This window comes from Dipodomys spectabilis, unplaced genomic scaffold (assembly GCF_019054845.1).
Source record: "Dipodomys spectabilis isolate Male_0828 unplaced genomic scaffold, ASM1905484v1 ptg000118l, whole genome shotgun sequence".
NCBI classification, from domain to species: domain Eukaryota; kingdom Metazoa; phylum Chordata; class Mammalia; order Rodentia; family Heteromyidae; genus Dipodomys; species Dipodomys spectabilis.
Window position 1 is genome coordinate 4427908 of NW_024870795.1, and position 24111 is coordinate 4452018.

General features: G+C 44.8%; 1 protein-coding gene across 1 annotated transcript in view; it reads left to right on the forward strand.

Annotated features, from left to right (window-relative positions):
• The window catches only part of Clic4 (chloride intracellular channel 4), a 64307-nt gene that overhangs the window by 34229 nt on the left and 5967 nt on the right, over nucleotides 1-24111 (forward strand). Inside the window, exons 3-4 of the mRNA XM_042688512.1 lie at nucleotides 11035-11160; nucleotides 19906-20012. Coding sequence (XP_042544446.1) covers nucleotides 11035-11160; nucleotides 19906-20012 — 233 coding nt within the window. The remainder of the gene's footprint in view (nucleotides 1-11034; nucleotides 11161-19905; nucleotides 20013-24111) is intronic.

The window sequence follows — 24111 nt, forward strand, 5'->3', positions numbered from 1 at the left end:
CATCATTTGTCTCATGTGACCAATGAGATCTGGTCCTTAAAGGCAGGAATGGAGGGTAGGAGGTGTTGCTCAGTGGCAGACTTCCTGCCTGGCATGTGTGAAGCGCTTGGCTCCAACCCCAGCATGGAGGAGAGAAGACAAATCTGTTTAGAAGCAGAGTACTGTTGTCGGTTTCATTTAGCCTGCCTTTCAAGGAATAGCTAGTTAAATTGTAAACTTAAGAACAAATACCCACAGCTCTGTGATTGTTCTTGCTAGTTGAAGAGTTGCATCTAGCTTTTTCTTCATAGGTCCAAGTAGAGATTTCTGAGACGAACCCTGACAAGTAGTATTTTTTTTTTTTTTTTTGGTGCCAATCCTAAGGCTTGAACTTAGGGACTGGGTGTAGACCTTGAGAGTCCTTTGCTCAAAGTTAGCACTCTACCATTTGAGCCATAGCTCCACTTCTGGCTTTTTGGTGGTTTACTGGAGATAAGAATCTTAATGGTCGGGCTGGGAAGGTGGCTCAGTGGTAGAGTGCTTGCCTTGCATGCATGAGGCCTGGGTTCGATTTCTCAGCACCATATAAGCAGGGGGAAAAAAAGCCGGAAGTGGCACTGTGGCTCAAGTGGTAGAGTACTAGCCTTGAGCTGAAGAGCTGAGGGACAGCACCCAGGCCCAGAGTTCAGGCCCCATGACCGGACCCAAAAAAAAAAAAAAGAGTTTCAGGGACTTTCTTGTACTGGCTGGCTTTGAGCCATGTTTCCCAGATCTCAGCCTCCTGAGTAGTTAGGATTACAGGAGTGAGCAATCGGCATCACCTAAGTCTTTGTTTTTATCTAGGAACTTAGGTTTTTCTTTGGAAAATAGGTACAAGGTGAAAAAACATTCATACTCCCTTCCTTTCCATAAGATTGAAATCCAAGGTTAAGAATAGTTGTACTTCTGGGTGTCGGTGACTCACGCCTGTAATCCTAGCTACTCAGGAGGCTGAGATCCAGGATCCTGGTTCAAAGTCAGCCCAGGCAGGAAAGTCCATTCTTGAGACTCTTATCTCCAATAAACCACTCAGAAAACTGAAAGTGGCACTGTGGCTCAAGTGGTAGAGTGCTTGTTTTGAGCTGAAGACCTGAGGGACAGCGCCCAGGCCCAGACTTTAAGCCCCATGACTGACCTCCTTTACCCCCTCTCAAAAAAAAAAAAGAAGTATAGTTGTACCAATGGAAGCTTCGTGCTCTGGCAGTATTGTTACTATTCCTTGCGCGTGCGTGCGTGCGTGTGTGTGCATACGTGTCTATGTGTGTCTATTGCTGGGGTTGGAACCAGGCCTCCTGGATGCTTTGCAAACACTGTACTACAAAACTGCAGCATGTAGCTGGCCCCATGTATTCCTCCTAACATCAGTGCCTCTGCATTATCAACTGTTTATTTTTAAGCGTATCAAGTCATTAGTAGTGTTCAGAGGAAGATACTGATAGGCTGTCACTTAGGTGGTGAGAGATGAGGTATATTATCTGTCTGCCAGCCTCACAGCCTGGAGCTACCTGAGAGCTGTAATCCTATCCCCAGGTAGGTTAGCTAGCATCTTTGGGGTCTCTGTCAAAGATCCCTAAAATTTATTCTTACTCCCAGTGCAGGTTTTCAAGTTTTTTGTACTTAAACTACATTTATTGAAAAATAAGCCATGAAGTCTTCCAGGAAATTTATTTTTCATGCATCTGTATACATGTTGTTTTTGTTGTTGTTTTTCAAGGCAGGGTCTCAATGTGTAGCCCAGACTGGCCTTAAAACTTGAGGTCCTCCTGCCTTCTCCTGTGAGGGCACACCCATCCTTGTCTACAGGTGTACACCACCATACTCATGTCAGGAACCTTTACAGATATATCCAACGAAGTAAGCCTCGGAGGGTAGTCAGCTAAAACCACAACCCCCAGGGGAGACATTACTTTGTATTTATTTATTTATTTGTCTGGTTGTGGGGCCTGAACTCTGGGCCTGGGCACTGTCCCTCAGCTCTTCAGCTCAAGGCTAGCGCTCTACCACTTGAGCCACAGCGCCACTTCCGGCTTTTTTTTTCTTTTTGCTTATGTGGTGCTGAGGAATCAAACCCAGGGCCTCATGCAAGCAAGACAAGTGCTTTACCACTGGGCCACCTTCCCAGCCCCGACATTACCTTGTTGATGGTGAACAGCTATTTTAAGAATGAAGTTTTTGGAAGTGGTACTGTGGCTCAAGTGGTAGAGCACTCACCTTGAGCTGAAGAGCGCAGGGACAGTGCCCAAGCCCAGAGTTCAAGTCCCACGACCAACCAAAAATAAAAAAAATTAAGTGTTTGCCATATTGAGTTGGCATTGTACAGAAATTAATAGCCCTATTGGTCTAGAAATGTTAATCTTAATTTTTTCCAATTTTGGCAGGGGTAAATGCACTGTATTAAATATGTAAGGTCTTATCTACATGGGTTTGATTAAAGAAAGTAATAAAGTATCAATTAAAAAATAGAAAGAATGAAGTAAATAACCCTGGAGCTGGTGGCTCAAGCCTGTAATCCTAGCTACTTAGGAGGCTGAGATCTGAGCTTCACTGTTTAGAGTCAGCCCCAGCAGGAAAGTCTGTGAGACTCTTATCTCCAATAAACCACCAGAAAACCAGAAGTAGTGCTATGGCTCAAGGTGTTGAGTGCTTGCCTTGAGCTGAAGAGTTCAGGGATAGTGCCCAGGCCCAGAGTTCAAGCCCTATAACCGACAAAAAAGAAAAGAAAAAAGAGGTAAGTTGTGCAGTTATCCTTCTATTACTGTTTCTTTCCTACATGCATTTATAAAGAAAGTTTCCCAACATAACTCCTAAAAATAGACCCACAACCAGGCACACACCCTTACTGTCCTAAAATACTTGAGTTCTCCTCCATTTTTGGCTTGGAACAAGTGAGTTGACTGCCTTGCTTTTAGAAAGCCTTCTTTGACTCGCTCAGTACAGTGCTTGATTGTGTCCACAGCCTAGCAAGAATGGCTCTGGCTCAGGAGATGAAGCAAAGTAATCTGTCTTTTTGTTCTTTTTTTTTGGGGGGGGGGGGGTCTGGTCGTGGGACCTGAACTCTGGGCCTGGGCGCTGTCCCTCAGCTCTTTAGCTCAAGGCTAGCGCTCTACCACTTGAGCCACAGCGCCACTTCCGGCTTTTTTTTTCTGCTTATGTGGTGCTGAGGAATTGAACCCAGGGCCTCTGGCATGCAAGGCAAGCGCTCTACCACTGAGCCACCTTCCCAGCCCTAATCTGTCTTTTTATATATGCACTTTGTAGGGCATCACTGCTGTATGCTAGCTGATACCTGAGCTTTTGTATATGTTAGAAATTTTTGTATGCCACATACAAAAGGTACTCATAATTATCAATGATCTATACACACATAAAATTGAAGCATGTATTTCCTAGTCTTCAGTGTATCTAAGGAAGGTTGTTTATGATAAAGTCTGGCAATGTCGCCCAGGCTGGCTTCAAAAGAAAAAAAAAATTTTTTTTTTTTGGTCCGGTCGTGGGGCCTGAACTCTGGACCTGGGCACTGTCCCTCAGCTCTTCAGCTCAAGGCTAGTGCTCTACTGCTTGAGCCATAGCGCCACTTCTGGCTTTTTTCTTTTTGCTTATGTGGTGCTGAGAAATCGAACCCAAGGCCTCATGCATGCAAGACGAGTGCTCTACCACTGAGCCACCTTCCCAGCCCCTGGCTTCAAAATTTTTATTCTCCTGCCCCCTACTGGGATTATAGGAGTATACCACTATATCTAGCTTAAAAAATGCTTTTCATTGGGGCTGGGAATGTGGCTCAGCGGTAGAGTGCTTGCCTAGCATACATGAAGTCTGGGGTTTGATTGCTCAGTACCATATAAAAAGAAAAAGCCTTGGCTGGGAAGGTGGCTCTGCGGTAGAGTGCTTGCCTCCCATGCATGAGGCCCTGGGTTCCATTCCTCAGCACCACATAAGCAGAAAAAAGCCGGAAGTGGCACTGTGGCTCAAGTGGTAGGGCACTAGCCTTGAGCTGAAGAGCTGAGGGACTGCCCAGGCCCAGAGTTCAGCCCCCACGACCGACAAAAAAGAAAAAAAAAAAAGCTAGAATGGCTCTGTGGTTCAAGTGGTAGAGTGCTAGCCTTGAGCAGAAGCAGCTAAGGGACAGTGCCCAGGACTAGCAAAAAAGAAAAAAATGCTTCTACATTGTGTTCATAACCTAGTTTATGAAATTGAAATTCCTTTGCACAATCCTTAGAAATACTAAGAAAAGCTGGGTGCAGTACATGCACACACACACACACACACACACACACACACACACACACACACACACACACATTCTATCCTATAATCCATCCTAGCTACTCAGGAAGTTGAGCTCTGAGGATCATTGGTTCAAAACCACTTCAGTCAGGTGAGACTCTTAATCTCCAGTGTCACCTAGAGCACTAGCCTTGAACCAAAAATCCCAAGGACAATGCCTAGATTCTGAGTTCAAGCCCCCGGACAGGCACACACACTAAAAAGCTAAGGGCAACAAAAGTATGTAAGTGGCCCATGGTAATGGTCCCTTCCACCCCCAGCCTGCTTGTCAGCCCCCCTTCACTGCTCTTTATTCTATCAGAGCTGTTCCTATAGTTTACCCACTTGCGGTTTTGAACAGTTTCAAAGAGAAGACACCCCAGGAGAGTGAATACTGATTCACAAACAAAGTGTACAGGGGCTGGGAAGGTGGCTCTGTGATAGAGCGCTTGCCTTGCATGCATGAGTCCCTGGGTTCGATTCCTCAGCACTACATAAGCAAAAAGAAAAAAGCTGGAGATGGCACTGTGTCTCAAGTGGTAGAGCACTAGTCTTGAGCTGAAGAGCTGAGGGACAGCGCCCAGGCCCAGAGTTCAGGCCCCATGACCGGACCCCCCCCCCCCCCCCCCCACACACACACACAAGAAAAAAAAAAAAGAACAAACAAAGTGTACAATGAAGTTGTCACAGAGGAGTTAAAAGTACATTCCATAATATATTCTTAGTTTTAAAGCTCTAAATGTGACTCTTTAGAACTCTATGGGGGAGAAACTACCTCTAGTACTTATTTTCCTGCATATCTTGGTAATTGCCCGGGCCCTCAGCGAGAAGTACTGATCTCAACACACACCAGCCGAGAGCTATTTAAAAGCCCACTCTGTGCTCTCAGAAAGTGATTGTTCCATGACATTTCATGCCTCAGAACAAGCCTACATGTAGTTCTGATGCCGTGTCCCACAATCTGAGTCTCAGTCGGAGCTAATGGCTGTGCTGGTGGTATTTGTGTGTCCTTTGTGAGGCTTTTGAACAACCTCCCATTACACACTCCCTGTGCAGCCATAATACTTTAGTGGGAGTTATTTCCAAGTCTCATTTTCATGCTGTGATTGTATTAAAGGAGTTTTAGATAAAAGTTCCTGGGTGTCAGAAAGAATGTAGAATTTGCACCAATTGCCATTTGAACAAAAACTGTAGACAGTCCTACGTGACAATATTACAATTGGGGACACAGTTTAGATGCTGCATGTCATCAAGTTGGGGAACGACCGTGGCCAGGAGAGGGTGCGGTGGGGTTCTGTGTGGAGCCAGCCAGCTGGTGCTCTGAGCACTTTGTACTTCTTTTTCAAACCATTTTTGGGCCTGATATGGAGTAAGATCCATTGTTTTCTAGCACCTCTGGCTATGAGGTTAATGGCAGCAGTCTTAATCTGAAGACCTTACTGTCTTCATTAGTTCCAAGATGACACATTAACACTATTACGGCAGTTTTGTTTTAGTTAAACCTTTTAGTGATGCAGGATAAGCTTGAGAGCTAGGCAAGGGAAAGAGAAAATAGAAGAACAGTGTTGAGAGAGAGACTGTAGGAGACACATACACAGAACTGCTTCTAACCAGTGTGAACTTATGTTGTCATGTTGGGATAAATATTCTGGTTTTGAGAAATTAGGGGTAGAAATGATAACTTTTAAGTTGGCCTTTTATTATAAAAACTGTTAAGTCTACTGTAATATCAGTGAGCAAACTCTGTAGTTTCTCTGAGAGAATAGAGATCATTCCTCTCCCTCAGTACTAGGTTTTGTACTCAGGGCCTTCTGCTTGCTCTGCTTTCTTGCCGAACTGCCCATCTACCACTTGAGCCACACCTCCAGCCCTGCTTTTTGCTGGTCATTATGGAGATGAAGTCTCCAGGACTTTTCTGCCTAGGTGGACTCCTGAGTGGTTAGTATTATAGATAGGATCTACTAGCTCTGGCTGAGAAATCCCTTTAAAAGTCTGGGAGATAAGATTCCACTCTTGCATTTGTATCTTTAACACAAAACTGTCTCATTCTGTGCATTGTTAGTAATGATTTCCTTCTGCTTTGATATAAACACCCCATTTGTAACATTGTGAGTCAGACTCTTGGTGAGTTACCACAGCAACAGAATAAACTTTTGGAGCATTATTGCAGTACTTGAAACTTAACAGTTTCATAATAATTTGAAATGTTACAGTGAAACATGGAGCTGATAGAACATATCTTAAAAAGCAGTTATAAATTCAGAACAGAATCTCATTTCCAAGTAGGCTTTTGAGAATGGTTTAATTTTTATTGTCTCTCAAGCTGAGTGTAACGGTACATGCCTGTAATTCCAGCAAGTTTAAGACTAGTCTGGGTTATGAAGTGAAATCTTTTCTCAACAGCCATCAGAAACTTCACATTGTCATGTTTTTCTGGTTCTACTTTTTTGTTTGTAGTGGTTTGAACTCCAGGTCTAGAGTAACTAGGATTACAGGCCTGAGCCACCAGTGCCTGGTAGCAGTTTTCTTTTCTTTTTGGTGCCTGTATTGCAGCTTGAACTCAGGGCCCCCAGCAATGTTTCTGAAGTCCCAGCTACTTTTTTTGGGGGGGAGGGTTCGGTCATGGGGCCTGAACTCTGGGCCTAGGTGCTGTCCCTTAGCTCTTCAGCTCAAGGCTAGTGCTCTACCACTTGAGCCACAGTGCCACTTCCGGCTTTTTTTTCTTTTTGCTTATGTGGTGCTGAGGAATGGAACCCAGGGCCTCAGGCATGCAAGGCAAGTGCTCTACCACTGAGCCACCTTCCCAGCCCCACCTTTTTTTTTTAAAGCTCTATGCATGTGTGTGTGATCAGCAAGGTTTGACACCCTCTGGTGCAGATGTGGAAAGTTCTTTTCCTTATTCAGATATGCATGCATGAACAGACTGTATACTGTTTGACTGTTTTGTATGTGTGTGCCAGTCCTGGGCTTGAACTCAGGGCCTGGATGCTGTCCCTGAGCTTCTTTTGCTCAAGGCTAGTACTCTTTTTTTTTTTTGGGGGGGGGGTCATAAATCCACTTCAGTCCTATCTTTTATTTAAAAAAATTAATGTTTTTTTATTGTGAAAATACTGTACAGAGGGGTGGGTTATAGTTACATGAGCAAGGTAATGAGTACAGTTTTTAATCAAGCATTGTTGCCTCCTCCTTTGTTTTTCCCCTACCATCCCTTCCCTCCCACCTCCTCAACTACACTCCCCCCTCCCCCTCCCCCTTCCCCCTCCCCTCCCCCTCCCCCAAGCCTAGTACACTTCAGCCACAGTGCTACTTCTGGCTGGCTTTTTCTCTTTATGTAGTACTTAGGAATCAAACCCAGGGTTTCATGCATGCTAGGCAAGCACTCTACCATTAAGCCACATTCCCAGCCTCTATTATTTTGTTTTTAAAATGTTGCTGCAAAAAATTGAAGCATTAAAGCCTGGCTAGCTACTCAGGAAGCTAGATCCGAGGATCGCAGTTCAAAGCCAGCCTGTGAGACTCTTATCTCCAGTAAGCCACTCAGAAAACTGGAAGTGGTGCTGTGGCTCAAGTGGTAGAGTGTTTGCCTTGAGCTGAAGAGCTGAGGGCGAGTGCCCAGGCCCAGAGTTCAAGCCCCACGACCTACCAAAAAAAAAAAAAGAAGAAGAAAAAGAAGCAGTATACTACCTTTAATCAGAACTAATGAATTCTTTTAACTACTTGATTTGGAACACAGACAAATGCTTAGTATCTACAGGTTTTGGTGTGTTTTGTTGTATTTTGTTGAATTTGTAAATACTTGATCACTGACTTAATTAGTCTAGCCAGAAAACAGAAAATTGACTAAGAAGTAATTATTAGGAATAAAGTGTTATGAAACAAACAACTGCAGCATTCTGGGGTTAACTTTGGTGTGGTTGTTCTTTTGGGGATATTTATAGAGTGCCCCATAATTGGCTTGGTGTGTGTCTGTATGTCTGTGTATGTGCCAGTCCTGGGGCTTGACTCAGGGCCTAGATGTTGTCCCTGAGCCTTTTTTTTTTTTTTTTTTTTATCAGTCGTGGAGCTTGAACTCAGGGCCTGGGTGCTGTCTCTAAGCTCTTCAGTTCAAGACTAGTGCTCTGTCACTTGAACCACAGCTCCACTTCTGGTTTTCTGGTGGTTAATTGGACTTTCCTGCCTGGACTGGCTTTGAACCGAGATCCTCAGATCTCAGCCTCCTGAGTAGTTAGGATTACACGTGTGGGCCACTGGAATCCAGCTTTTTAATTTTTAAAATTTAATTTTTGTCGGTTGTGGGGCCTGAACTCTGGGCCTGGGAGCTGTCCCTCAGGTCCTCAGCTCAAGGCTAAGGGCTCTACCACTTGAGCCACAGCATTACTTCCAGGTTTTTCTGCTTATGTGGTGCTGAAGAATCGAACACAGTGCCTCATCCGTGCAAGGCAAGCACTCTACCACTGAGCCACCTTCCCAGCACCTTTTTTTAAAAATCAAAGCTAGTGCTCTACCACTTGAGCAACAGTTCTACTTCCTGTTTTTTGGCATTTGCTTGGAGATGAGTCTCATTTGGCCTTTCTTGCCCTGACTGGCTTTGAATTACAATCCTCAGATCTCAGCCTCCTGTGGAGCTAGGGGTGCTGGCATATGTGAGTTTTATGTCTTGAAAATTAGCATCTTCCAAAAGGCATTGAGCTTAAAAAGATAAACTGCACATGTAGGACTTGCCCCCATTTAGCAAGTCAGCCAGTCACAGACAGACTATCCTTACAAGCTTGCTTCTGTGCCATGTACCTCTGCTCATTTTACACTAGGCAGCTGGAGCTGAGCCACCGGCCTCATTGTTGTTGTTGCCAGTATACTGAATTAAATTTTAATTGAAATTAAGACACTTAAGTGTAAAGCAGAACCACTGAAGAATAGCCATGCTGCTGTCTTGAGTGTGTACTCCATGTCCTCTGCCTTTTCTAACTTCACTTGAGGAAAACATCTTGAATAGATTTGCGTAAAGCCTTATACATATGTTGGAGGCCTTTCACAAAGTAAGCCACTGATGCTTTAAAATCAGCTGTTGTCAGTTCTGTGTGATTCCTGCAGAGACACTATAGGAGGAGCCTTTGTGGGTCAGGCTCAAGGCCTTTGTGCAACGTAGGACGGGACCCCTCCCTCGATCTTAGATCTGATAGCATGTAAACCCATCTGCACTCCTTGCCTTCCTTGTGGCCTGCCAGTCCATTTAGAGACCTGAAGTTTCTTCTCACATCTATTCCCACTGGGCACAAAGACCTGAGGTATGCCTATCCTTCACCACAACAAAACTACTGAAACGTAGTTTTTAATCTCTTAGAATTATATTTGTTGGGTACCAGAGGCTTATGCCTAATCCTAGTTACTTAGGAGGCTGAGATCTGAAGATTACAGTTGGAAACAAGCCTGCCCGAGAGACTCTTTATCTCTAACTACTCTAGATCCAGAAGTGGTGCTGTGGCTCTACTTGGTAGAGCACTAGCCTTGAGCAAAAGAGCTCAGGGACATAGCCCAAGCCATGAGCCCCACAACCAACCAAAAAGAAAAAAATTCTTTTCTTTTTTTTGCTTGGCATCAGTGGGCCTAATACTCAGGAGGTTGAGATCAGAGGATCATGGTTCTAAGCCTTCCCCAAGCAGGAAGATCTTATCTCCAATTAAAATCACAGAAAAAGCCAGAGGTGGCACTGTGGGCTCAATTGGTAGAATGCTAGCCTTGAGCAAAAGGAGCTCAGGGGCAGTATCCAGCCCCAGGACTGGCAAAATAAATAAATAAATAGAACTAAGAAGTTGTACAAAGAGGTTCCATAAGTCAAGTTATGAGTACAGTGTTATCTTGATCACTTGTCTCCCCTTCCATCATTCTCCTCCATTTTCTCCCTCCCATCCCTGCCTTCGAGTTACATAGTTCCATGTTTACATAATGTACATCGAATATAATGACTGTTTTGCTTATCCTTTTGCAAATTGTCTTCCAAATGATAACAACTTGTACTTTTTTTGTGCCAGCCAGTCTTGGGGCTTGAACTTGGGCCTGGGAGCTATCCCTGAGCTCATTTTCTCAAGGCTAGCACTTCAACACTTGAGCCACAGCTCCACTTCCAGCTTAATTGGAGATAAGAGACTCATGGGCTTTTCTGCCCAGGCTGGTTTTGAATGGGATCCTTAGATTTCAGCCTCCTCAGCCTCCTGAGTAGCTAGGGTTACAGGTATGAGCCACCAGTTCCTGACACAACTTACACATTCTTTTTTTTTGGGGGGGGGGGTCCGGTTGTGGGGCCTGAACTCTGGGCCTGGGCGCTGTCCCTCAGCTCTTCAGCTCAAGGCTAGCGCTCTACTGCTTGAGCCACAGCACCACTTCCGGCTTTTTTCTTTTTGCTTATGTGGTGCTGAAGAATCGAACCCAGGGCCTCAGGCATGCAAGGCAAGCACTCTACCACTGAGCCACTTTCCCAGCCCCACAACTTACACATTCTTGACAAGATTAAAGAACATGGAGCCAGTGGCTCATTCTATGCAAGAAATGATCCAAGTAGCCATGATTTCAGGCTTAAGCTACTATATCTATGGAGATCTGTGTGTTACTGAAGTACTGCTGCAGTCCTTACACTTGGTGAAAATATACTGTGACTTACTCATTATTATGGATTTAAGAAGTATTATGAGAATTTAAAGTATTGCTGCTTATTTAGAATAAAAAATCATCTAATTCTGACCCCTGTTTGCCCAACAGGAAGCCAGCAGACCTGCAGAACTTGGCTCCTGGGACCCACCCACCATTTATAACTTTCAACAGTGAAGTAAAAACAGACGTTAATAAAATTGAGGAATTTCTTGAGGAAGTCTTATGCCCTCCCAAGTGAGTATCCAATAAAATTGAATGGTATGAATACTGCTGTCTCTCTGAAGCTTTGTTTTAGTTGTCCCCAGAGACTGTTCTGATGGCAGTGAAGTTAAATACAGCGTTGATTTGAGATGATCAAAAGTATCTTTTAAATGATTTACCATTAATGCTACATAGCTATCAGAATTGATGACTTTACAATTGCTATAAAGATGTCAGAATTGGTCTCTTGCTAGGCCATTATTAAGCAATACTAAAGAGGATGGGAATCTGTAAGCAGGAAAGAACACGATGAAAGCAGGTTGGGGATGTGTATGACACATCAGAGAAGAATGGTCATTTGTGGGTTATTAATCTCAAACCAAGGGAGTTTGTGGAGAAGAGATGAGGAAAGATAGGTTCCCACTAAACCCAGCCCAGTGCCTGTGCAGGTGGGTAGTACAGCCAGCCATGGGGTTTGCTCTCAGTGAGTTTAAGGACAGCTTTCTGGAATCCAGACTAGGGGGGGTTGATGTGTCCCGTATTTTGTTTCTGAGAGTCACATTTACTTAGCTCTTTGAGACATCCAGATCTAGAAGTTACACATGTACTGACCATGATGACAGTTTCCTAAATTGCAGATCACAATTTTGTATCCTACTGTAATCTTGGCAAAGGTTCAAAGCATTATTAATTTCTTTCAGACTTTGCAGTTTCATTGTCCTGAAAACAAATGTGTTCATTTCCTCTGACCCAAGACTTTCTAGTTGATTTGACTTTCACCTTCCATGTCTAGATTAACTTCACAGGAATGGAATTGTTGGGTCAGAGCATTCTAAACTTAGTTGCTCAATATTTATCCATTCATCTGCTCATTCATTCATTCTTTCTTTCTTTCATTCATTCTGTAGGCAATGGTAACTAGACAGTGTGGCCACATAGTGACTAAATTGAGCAAGCAAAGTTGGAGGCAGGGACTAGTGAAGAAAAGCATTAGAGAAGAGGCAATACAGAAAGCCAGCCTTATTTAAACTAAGAAAAGTGGCAGTTGGCAAAAAGTGACCCTTAGTGGGTGAATGAAAGACTAGCAGACATCTTAGGACAGATTTATTTTGGATAGGTTGTTTCTTTGGAGGAGGGTAGGCAGGAAGGCTGCTATGAAGAGAGTGAGTGAGCAGGTCATCCTGCCATGAATAAAACTGCCTTTCCTTAGTCACTACCTAAAATTGTGTTCTCTTCATCCTTGTTTTCTTAATGCTAATTCTAAAGGCTTGCTCTTTGCCCACTTTATTTCTGTTAACAACCTCAAAAGCTCCCCTCCCCTCCTCCCCCCTCCTCCCCTTCCTTCCCCTTCCCACTTCTTCCTTCCCCCCTCCCCTCCCCCTTCTTCTCTGTCCCTGAGCTCTTTAGCTCAAGGTTACAACTCTGCCACTTTTGTTCCCCCCCACCCCCCAGTTGTGAGGCTTGAGCTCTGGGCCTGGGCTCTGTCCCTCAGCTCTTCAGCTCAAGGCTAGCCCTCTAACACTTGAGTCACAGCGCCACTTCCAGCCTTTTCTGCTTATGTGGTGCTGAGGAATCGAACCCAGGGCTTCATGCATGTGAGACAAGCACTCTACCACTGAGCCACCTTCCCAGCCCCAGGTCTGCCAGTTTGAGCCACACTGCCACTTTGAATTTTCTGGTGATTAATTGGAGATGACTCTTAGTATTTTCCTGCTTGGGCTGTCTTTGAACTGTGAACTTCAGATCTCATCCTCAGGAATAGCTAGGGTTATAGGTTAAGCCACCACCCCCTGGCCTCTCTAATTTCTTCTTTATCTCTACTTCCTGGAGTTCTAACTTCCTGAAGTACATTCAGACCAACATTAATGCAACTGCAAAAATTTCCCTCAGCCTATGCATTAACTCGAATACTACCACATCAAAACTGAGATCTTTGTAAATTGTAAAGGGTAGCTTTATGTATATCTGGAGATGTTAGGAACACACAATTCAACACAGTAGAAATGACTTTTGAAGGGTGTTATGACATGTAGCCCACTAGATCCATTTTCTTCCTCTTCCTCCTCATCGTTATTTTGGAATGCCTTAGTCATTTTCTTTGAATGAAGCTATGGTTTTAGCATTTCTAAAGCGCTTACTATGTAAATTATTCCAAATATATTAAGTTAAAAAAAAAAATAGCTGGGAATGTAGCTCAGTGGCAGAGTGCTTGCCTCACATGCATGAAGTCCCGAGTTCGATTCCTCAGTACCACATAAAGAGAAAAAGCCAGAAGTAGTGCTGTGGCTCAAGTGGTAGAGTGCTAGCCTTGAACAAAAGAAGCTTAGAGACAGTGCCTAGGACCAGAGTTCAAGCCCCAGGACTGGCAAAAAAATAAAAATCAGTGTAGCTGGTAGCATAAATGCTACTTTAAGTTCAACATACATTTTCTTATGTTCTCTTATAACCTTTAACAGCAACAAAATCAAGAAATTTTACTCTTGTTGTTTTTCTCTGAGAGGGACTAACATGAAGAGAAGCACTAATATCAAAATGTTTGGATTTCCTGGCCGTTAGTGATTGGTGTTTTCTCTTTTCTCTCTCTTTTATTTTGAGACCTAGCTCTTGCTATGTAGCACTGGGCCTTGAACTCACTGTTTTCTTTGCCCTAGACTCCTAAGAGCTGAGGCTATACTCATGCACCAGCATATCCAGCATGCTTTTTTTTTTTTTTTTTTTTTTTTTGATTCTGGGTCTTGAACTCAGGACCTGGGTGCTATCTCTGAACCTCTTCATGTTCAAGGCTAGTGCTCTACCACTTGAGCCACAGGGCCACTTCTGACTTTTTCTGAGTAGTTTATTGGAGGTAAGAATCTCACAGACTTTCTTGCCTGGGCTGGATTTGAACTGTGGTCCTCAGATCTCAGCTTCCTGAGTAGTTAAGATTACAGGTATGAGCCACTGTGCTTTGCTTTTCTATATGGAAACTTCACTTGTTTTAATTGGACTAGTTCTTACAGATACAATAACCAAATATAGTAATTTTTTTCAGTTTGAACAAATTGGAAATCTGTTATAAATTGTTCAGAATGTGCTAGATTCTTTCCAATGATTTTCCTTTTCTTTCTCTACTTTTTAAAAAAAAATGAGCTGTGGTTTATATTCTACAGTGAGTTGCAGTTCACTTTTTTTTTGTTTTGTTTTGGTTTTTTTTGGGTCCTTTCGTGGGGCCTAAACTCTGGGCCTGGGCGCTGTCCCTCAGCTCTTCAGCTAAGGCTAGTACTCTACCACTTGAGCCATAGCGCCACTTCCGGCTTTTTTCTTTTTGCTTATGTGGTGCTGAGGAATCGAACCCAGGGCCTCAGGCATGCAAGGCAAGCAAGCTCTCTAACATTGAGCCACCTTCCCAGCCCCACAGTTCACTTTTTGTAGAATGGATTCTTCCTGATGTTGTCCAGGCCTCTGTGGTTGTCAACAATGCTAAATGTGCTAATTCTGTGACCTGTACTGCTTTTTTGATTTTTTGGGGGGGGGGGGGGGGGGTCAATCCTGGGGTTGAACTCAGGGCTTGGGCACTGTTCCTATGCTTTGTTTGCTCAAGGCTTGCGCTCTACCACTTGGGCCACAGCCTTTTCTGTTTCTGTGGTACTGAGGAATAGAACGCAGGGCTTCATGCATGCTAGGCAAGCACTCTACCACTAAGCCACATTCCCAGCCCTCTTGATTCTTTCATGCATCTTCTCAGCCCTAAGAAGTTCTTCATGAAGAAACTGGAAATGAGTTTTCCAAATAGTTTGTTCAGGGGTTCACTGTTAATAATATCAAGTCAAATGACATTAAAAAATGCCTTTTGGTCGGGTGCTGGTGGCTCACACCTGTAATCCAGCTACTCACGAGTCTGAGATGATCTGATCACAGTTCAAAGCCAGCCCAGGCAGGAAAGTCCATGAGACTCTCCAGTAAACCACCAGAAAACCAGAAGTGGCGCTGTGGCTCAAGTGGTAGAGCACTCACCTTGAGCTGAAGAGCTGAGGGACAGCACCCAGGTCTAGAGTTAAAGCCCCACGACTGACTCCCCCCCCCCAAAATGTGTCTTTTACCTGGGCACTGGTGGCTCACATATAATCCTAGCTATTCAGGAGCCTGAGATCTGAGGTTCACAGTCCAAAGCTAGCCCAGGCAGAAAAATCGTGAGACTTCTGTTTTTCTGGTGGTTAATTGGAAATAGGAATCTCCTGACTTTCCTGCCTGGGCTGGCTTTGAACTGTGATCCTCAGATCTCAGCCTCCTGAGTAGTTAGGATTACAGGCATGAGCCGCCGCCACCTGGCAAGGCGTAAGTCTTTAATTGGGATTTTTCTACAATGAGTACAGGTGAAGTTAAAAGTAGAGAAGAAAAATCAAAGCTAGATGCTGTGATGAGAAGCAAGACAGAAGTGGCTGTCAGCAATTCAGCAGATGCTTTCAAAACAGGCCAGGTTTGACTTCTGATAAGTTTTCATTCATTGATGTTCATCGAAATATACCATGTTTGGACAGGGGCTGTCTTCTCCTTAGTGTGCTGCAGCCTGTACTGTGAAATCCTGGCAAAAACCATGGTCTCTGTCCTGCAGAGCTGTTTCTGGAGGAATGGGAGGAGAGAGTGTTTTGAGGCCTATCACCTGCAGGCTTCTCTCTTTCTGTGTGCACTGTGGAGGTTTAGGCACAGGGGACCATCCTGGCTCCCTCACTGCCAGTCAGTACCCCTTAGGACCAGGAGGTCTTCAATCTCTTCCTGATTCTTCTTGCGCGGGACTTCTTTGTAGGTAAGAGGAGGAGGTAGGGAAGCGCAGGCAGGTACACTGGAACTCAGCCTGTCTACTAACATGCCTTTGGCCTTCAGGGATGCTAAAGACTGCGTATGCTCCAGTTACTTGATATTTACAGACTGATGGAAAGCTCAACTTAGAACTTTTGCTTGTATGAAAAAGTAGGCTCTAAAATAATCCTTTCTCTTGTTCTCTAGAGAGAGAGAGAGAGAGAGTGTGTGTGTGTTTAAAGCTCTCCTTGCTTGAATGAAAGAGCTACTTTACCAAAAGCCTTGAAACTTGGGTTTTACTCTGAACTGCACCTGGCTAATGTACTGATAAAAGGGCAGAGTAAAGGACAGCAAGTAAATAGAAGAGATAAATTTAGATGGCACTAAAAATGCTCAGCCATTAAAAAAAAATTAAGACAGATAACAGGCTGTATAAACAAACTTTCTCTTATTAACATGAGAAAGAAGAAAAGATCTGAGCCTTTTCCTAAGAGGATGGAAATATCTCAGCTAGCCTGCAATCCATAGTCTATGATGTAAATCAGGGGTTGATCTGAGAATCAAAACGTTCCAGGTGCTCATGTCTGTTCTGTGGCACACAGCCTTTTATGAGTCCTTTCTTTCCCATACTCCAGATGATCAATTGAGAGCTCACCATAATTAGAAATCACTGCTTGACCAAGCTGTTTGCTAAAGCTAATAATGTTGAGTTATCTGTTAGATCCTGCTCTGTGACATGGGACAGGAACTCTGTGTTTCAGTTTCTGGATACTTTCAGCTAGCTGGATGACTTTGTGAGCTAACTATTTAAGCTTCCAGGAGGTAAGTTTCCTTTTAAGCAAAGTGAGAGATTCAAGGCAAGTGCAGCTACTCTATCCTTTATAGTCATAGCACATTTGATGACTTATTCCAGTTCAATCTGCTTAGAGAACAGGGCTCTTTGAGCATTTTGAGAGCATCTATTTTTAAACGAGTAAAAAATGCAAAGGCTGGATGTAGTGGCAACTGGTAATCTCAGCTCTTAAGGGAGGCAGACATTCAGGGAGGACCATAGTTTGAGGGCAGCCTCCGCAAAAAAAGTTAGTGAGATTCTCCTTATCTCAGCCAATTTAGGTGGGAGGATCTCAGTACATGGCCAGCCCTAGTCAAAAAGTGAGAGACCCTTATTTAAAAAAAAAAAAAAAGAGAGAGAGAGAGATGCTGGCGCTGGTGGCTCACGCTTATAATCCTAGCTACTCAGGAGGCTGAGATCTGAGGATCTCGATTCAAAGCCAGCCCAGGCAGGAAAGTCCGTGAGACTCTTATCTCTAATAAACCACTAGAAAACCAGAAGTAGTGCTGTGGCTAAAGTGGTAGAGCGCTCACCTTGAACTGAAGAGCTGAGGGATAGCTCCCAAGCCCAGAGTTCAAGCTCCACGACCGAAAAAAAAAAAAAAAAATATATATATATATATATATAATTAAAAAATAATAAAGAGAAAGAGAACAAAGGAACTGGAGGCTTGATCCCAAGTGGTAGAGCATCTGCTGTCTGATTTCACTAAAACTAGGTTTCTAGTGGGAACACTTGTATTTGTAAAAGTGGTAAGTTGCTTCTTATGCACAGCAGTTAGTACCATGCCTCGCACACAATAAACAGTTACAGGGATGGAAGTTTTCTTCATTTAGGAATGAGGTGCCCCTCACTGCTGCTTGGACTTTTGTTGTTGGTGGTGGTGGTAGTCATGGGGCTTGAACTCTAGGCCTGGGCGCTGTCCCTCAGCTCTTCAGCTCAAAGCTGGCACTCTACCACTTAAGCCACAGCACCACTTCCAGGTTTTTCTGCTTATGTGGTGCTGAGGAATTGAACCCAGGTTCTATGCATGCGAGGCAAGCACTCTACCACTGAGCCACCTTCCCAGCCCTGCTTGGACTCTTGAGAGGGAAGTAGTGGCAGCGAAGCAGCTCTGAGGAACGACTTGCTACCAGGCCTGCTTTACAAGGGGTGGAAGCTTTGCAGGGAACTTGGCTGCTGCGTATCAGGGGATGAGCAGGGGTGTTGGGCCTGGGCCCAGCGTGAACTCTTCACCTCAGGCGGGGGCGGGCGGGCACATGCATACATTTAGGTAAAACTCATTATATTAGTTCCCCCAAAATGATACAATCACTTGTGTTTACAGGGGAAATCTTTATGATTACAAATTGAGAGATAGCTAGAGCTATTAAAAAGAATGAAAGCTAATATGTAGGTGGTCCATGGATATTTTATATCATCCTTACCAATAAAGCGTCATGCTTGATTTCTAGAAGCTCTGTTTCTTCCTGAATTCAAAATAGTAAGCAGGAGAAATGTGTTTCTTGCCGGGTACTGGTGGCTCACGCCTATAATCCTTGCTACTCCAAGAGGCTGAGATCTGAGGGTTACAGTTTGAGGCCAGCCCAGGTAGGAATGTCAGTGAGACTTATCTCCCTTCCAGTTAACTACCAGAAAATTGGAAGTGGAGCTGTGGTTCAAAGTGGTGGCGCTTTAGCTTTGAGCAAAGGAGCTTAGGGACAGTGCTCAGGCTCACAGTTCAAGCCCTAGAACAGGAAGGAAGGAAGGAAGGAAGGAGAGAGAGAGAAAGAAATAAAATAAGGAAGGGAATAAGGAAATGTTCGTTACTGTTGGAGCCCTCAGGATAGTTGGCGACATTGCGTTTTCTGTTGCTAGTCGTCCCCCTCCTCCCCTCCACTGTGGGGCATTTCACACATGGGTTGTGGGAGGGCAGGTGCTTTCTGTGTAGGATCTGTGGCTCTTCCCTGTCCAGGGCTCAGCACTGCCAGCGCTGGCTGGACTCTGTACTAAGGGTGGCTAGTACAAGCAAGCATCAAGTCCTTACCCTGTTTGATTGGATTCTTTGGTATTTGTATTGAGATACTTGAGGTGCAGAACATTTTATCATCCCAGCTGTCTGTAGGATGCCCTGAGCTGAACTCTCCACAAGTCCACTGTCCCGGTAGCACTGCCATTGCCAAATGGAGGTGGAGTGCGGATGCCCTTTGCCTGCCAAGAATCTTAATGCATGAACAAAACACGGGCAGAGCTCTATTTCCTAAGGAAAAAACACATTTAAAAATAGCATAGAAAACAGAGGAAGACATTTCTTAGAGTAATAACTAGTCAAAGCTGTCTGGGAATCCGGGCACTGGTGGCTTATGCCTGTAATCCTAGCTTTTAAGGAGGCTGAGATCTGAGGATCACGGTTCAAAGCCAGCCCAGGTAGGAAAGTCCGTGAGACGCTTATCTCCAATAAACCACCAAAACCAGAAGTGGCACTGTGGCTCAAGCGGTAGAGTGCTAGTCTTTTTTTGGGGGGGGCAGGGGGGGGGAGTCGGTTGTAGGCTTGAACTCTGGGCCTGGGTGCTGTCCCTGAGCTTTTCCACTCAAGGCGAGCGCTCTACCTCTTGAGCAGCAATACTACTTGCAGTTTTCTGGTGGTTAATTGGGGATAAGAGTCACAGACTTTCCTGCCCTGGCTGGCTTTGAACCGTGATCCTCAAATCTCAGCCTCCTGAGTAGCTAGGATTATAGGTGTGAGCTACCAGCACCCAGCTTAGACTGCTAGTCTTGAGCTGAAGAGCTGAGGGACAGAGCTGAGTTCAAGTCCCATGACCAACAACAAAAAAAGCTGTCTGGGCCAGGCGCTGGTGGCTCACGCCTGTAAGCCTAGCTACTCAGGAGGCTGAGATCTGAGGATCATGGTTCAAAGCCAGCCCGGGCAGGAAAGACTGAGACTCTTGTCTCCAATTAACCACCAGAAAACAGGAAGTGGCTCTGTAGCTCAAGTGGTAGAGTGCTTGCCTTGAGCTGAAGAGCTGAGGGACAGCGCCCAAGCCCAGAGTTCAAGCCCCATGACCAAGGGCCTTCCCCCCCCCCAAAAAAAAAAAAAAAAAAAAAAGCTGTCTGGGAACTGCTGGTACAATCCTTTATTGATTGATGTACCTGGGAGGTCTTTATAATCAATTATCACCTTTTCCATTTAGATACTTAAAGCTTTCGCCAAAACATCCAGAATCAAATACTGCTGGAATGGACATCTTTGCCAAATTCTCTGCTTATATCAAGAATTCACGTCCAGAAGCTAATGAAGGTAAAAAGCAAAAAAGTTGAATTATCATTGGGGGAAAAATCAGATAACAAGAGTTTCACTGTGACAGTGATTATAAATAAAAATTTTGGAGTCTAAACATGACCATAGTATTAAAAAATATCTTTCAGACTTGATCAGATAAACTGGAAGGACTTAAATTGCTGGGTTTCTAAGTAGTACACCAATACCTGGGTAGTAGGTTTGTGATAAGATGTTTGTTACATATTCTCTTTAAGTTTTCACGAAAGGGGAGCTGCAAAGAGTTAAGGCAAATCAGAATGACAGCATGGGGCTCTGGGTTCAAACCCCAATACTGCCCTTTCCCCTAATGACTGTGGTGGCTATGGTGGTTTGACACAGTGACAGAAATAAGCCCTTGCTTATTTGTAGGGTGCCCGCAGCCTACAAGCAGCGAGGTGCTTTTTCTGTGCACGTGTGTGCACACGTGTGTATGTGTATGTATGTATATATGTATGTATGTTGATTCCCTTTGCAGAGCAGTTTGGTGACTGGTGATCCTTGTTACTCAGGAGGCCCAGATCTGAGGATCACAGCTTGAAACCAGCTTGGGCAGGAGACCCCCCCCCCCCCCAGGCTCTTTAGTTAAAAGACAATTTTAGTATTTCATTTACCACACTCAAGTCCAGTGAAGGAAGAGGAGTGTTTGAGCTCAGTCCCTATCTCTTCACCACGCTGCCTGCCAACTGCCCGTTTCTCTCTTCACGGGTGGAACAGCGCTCTTTCTGGGGAGCCCTGTGCAGAGAGTATGTACGACAGCCACCCCTGGCTTCCAAAAGGGTTAATTCATGGGCTGAGAACGAGGCTTAGTGGTAGAGTGCCTGCCTAGCATGCATGAAGTCCTGGGTTCATTCCTCAGTACCACATAAACAGAAAAAGCCAGAAGTGGAGCTATGGCTCAAGTGATAGAGTGCTAACCTCAAGCAAAAGAAGGTCAGGGACAGTGCCCAGGCTCTGAATTCAAACCTCAGGACTGGGAGAGGAAAATCATTAGCGTTAGACATTTGGTTGGTAGCTTGGAGGATTCTAGAAGTTTCTGGAAGTAACTAGCAATGGTACCAAGCGGGGAGTCTTGATGTTGGATGATAGGAACAAATACTGTGTAAAAAAGTGAAACACAGGGCTGGGAAGGTGGCTCAGTGGTAGAGTGCTTGCCTTGCATGCATGAGGCCCTGGGTTTGATTCCTCAGCACCACATAAGCAAAAAAGAAAAAAGCTGGAAGTGACGCTGTAGCTCAAGTGGTAGAGCGCTAGCCTTGAGCTGAAGAGCTGAGGGACAGTGCCCAGGCCCAGAGTTCAGGGCCCCCCCCCCCCCAAAAAAAAAAGTGAAATACTTGGCAATTTCCTCGTGTTATTTCAGCAGGCAGACTTCCAAGCTATCCAGGCTATTTTGTATTAACACTTCAAGCTGGGCACTGGTGGCTCATGCCTGTATCCTACTCAAGAGGCTGAGATCTGAGGATCATGGTTCAAGGCCAGCCTGAGGCGGAAAAGTCTGTGAGGCAGTAATCTTCAGTTAAAACTGGAAGGAGCAGCGTGGCTCACAGTAGTATAGTACTGGCCTGAGTGCAGAAGCTCAGGGACAGTCCTGGCCCTGAGTTCAAGCCCTATGACTGACCCCCCCCCCCCCAAAAAAAAAAATGCAGTATTGTATAATTTAGTGTTAAAGTTCAGTTTCTTTCACTCTTGGAATAACTTCCATTGCATGAGATTTTTTTTTTTTTCCTACAGTGAAAGGAAAAAAAAATTTGTGTCCAGGCCCAGCTTGCATCTATTTCTATAATAGGTCCCAGTGGCTGCTTTGGTTTAGAAGCAGTTTTCTTTGGTAATTGGCTGCTTTTCTGCCTGATTTGTACTCTAACTCAATAGTTGTGCTGCAGCCGCCTCCCACCACAGGCCTCGCTGCCACTGCCGTGGCCCTCCTCCACGCCGCCACCCCTCCCCCACGCGGGCTGCCCTGTGCTTCAGCACAGAGCTCTTCCACTCTTCAGGTCATAAAGTTTGTTTCCCTGTTTGGCTTCTGAGGGCTGGAGGGTGGTTCAACTTTGTCTGACACTCAGGGAAGTGATGGGAAATGGGTTTTATTTTGCTTTAGGGGACGAGGGCTGGGGAGGAGAACATGATTCATTTAAGTATAACTTGGCATTCTATTTTTTCCCTACCAATTTCTACCATCTGAGGTAGCCACCTACACTCATGTCTCTGGAGTGCTGTAGCCAATTAGAACAAAGGACATAATGGATACCAGTGATTCACTTAGAAGGCTTTATATATGATGACCTATTGGTAAATAAGAATTCCAGTTGCCAAGCAACTTTCCCCACAGGGACTTGAACTGTCTTTAGGGACTTTAGAAAACAGTATTTGGAAGCACTTTGGAGCTTCCTGGTGTCCCACAAGTCTGTTTGGTGCTGTTCTCTCACCTGTTGGTTTAGGGCAATGAAATGCCTTCAGTAAGCCTGTACATTTATAGTTGACAGAGATGCCATGGTCATTTTTACTTGATGAAGGAGAGTAGACATCGTTTTATCAACCAGTTAATTGATAAAATTCAGCATGTTGGATGATATTGGGGGGGGGGAGGCAGTTGTGGGGCCTGAACTCTGGACCTGGGCGCTGTCCCTCAGCTCTTCAGCTCAAGGCTACCACTCGAGCCACAGCGCTACTTCCAGCTTTTTCTGCTTATGTGGTGCTGAGGAATGGAACCCAGGACTTCATGCATGCAAAGCAAGCGTTCTACCCACTAAGCCACCTTCACAGTCCATGTTGGATGATTTTAAGACATTTTGGAACCTGTGTATAGTCCTGGGATTAGATGTCTGGATGTTGCAGTGTGGGCTAGTGAAGGCAGAACCTGGATGGATGGATGGATGGATGTGGTGTAAAATTATAATTCTTTTGCCAACAGGTTTAGGTTGACTGGGAATAAAAGTTTATGTAATCTTGAGGCAGTTAAAGAGTGAACTAGTAATTCCTTTTGTAGACTTGATTATGACCTGTCCCCAGATCTCTTTTTCAGTTCAGTGATTTTATTAGTTCATATAATTTACTAAGTAGAACTAGTCTGTTGGCATTTGGCATTGCTATTTTCTCTCTCTCCCTCTCTTCCTCTCTCCCTCTCCCTCTCCCTCCTTTCTCTCCTCTCCTCTCTCCCCCTCTCCCCTCTCCCCTCTCTCCTCTCTCCCCCTCTCCCCTCTCTCCTCTCTCCTCTCTCCCCTCTCTCCTCTCTCCCTTCTCTCCTCTCTCCTCTCTCCCCTCTCTCCTCTCTCCCTTCTCTCTCTCTCTCCTCTCTCCTCTCTCCCTTCTCTCCTCTCTCCCTTCTCTCTTCTCTCTCCTTTCTCCTTTAGTACCAGAATTTGAACGTTAGAGCTTGGTCCTTGGCTCACAGCTGGTGCTCTACCACTTGAGCTATGTCTCTAGTTCACCATTTTGCTGCTTAACTGGAAGTGTGCTCTTGTAGACTTTCCTGCCTGGGCTGGTTCTGAACTGTGATCTCAGCCTTCTGAGTAGCTAGGATTACAGGCGTGAGCCACCAGTGCCCAGCCCAGATTCCTATTTTTAAATGCAAATAAAGAATCTGTAGGTTCTGATTAGTCCTTGTTACTCAAGACCCCTGTCTCTTCTTGCTTTCTCACTTACTCTGGCTTTCAGGGGGGGGAAAAAAGGGTTTGGTAGTGAGAATAGTTCATCATTGTAACTATGAAAGTGCATTGTGTATTTAATCATCTTAATACATTATCAACTTTCTCCAATTCTGATACATAACTCAGCCTTAAAAAGTTGCTCGGCGTTTGGCTCAAGTGGTCTGTTGTCTGCTTGGCAAGTGCAAATCCCTGAGTTCAAACCCAGTACCCAGTTGGGTAAGGGTTATTCATTTTTTTGGTCCTGGGGCTTCTCTGGGCCTGGGGCGCTGTTCCTCAGCCCTTCAGCTCAAGGCAAGTGCTCTGCCACGTGAGCCACAGAGCCACTTCCAGTTTTCTGGTGGTTAATTGGAGATAAGAGTCTCACTGACCTTCCTGCCCGGCCTGGCTTTGAACTGTGATCCTCAGATCTCAGCCTCCTGAATAGCTAGGATTACATG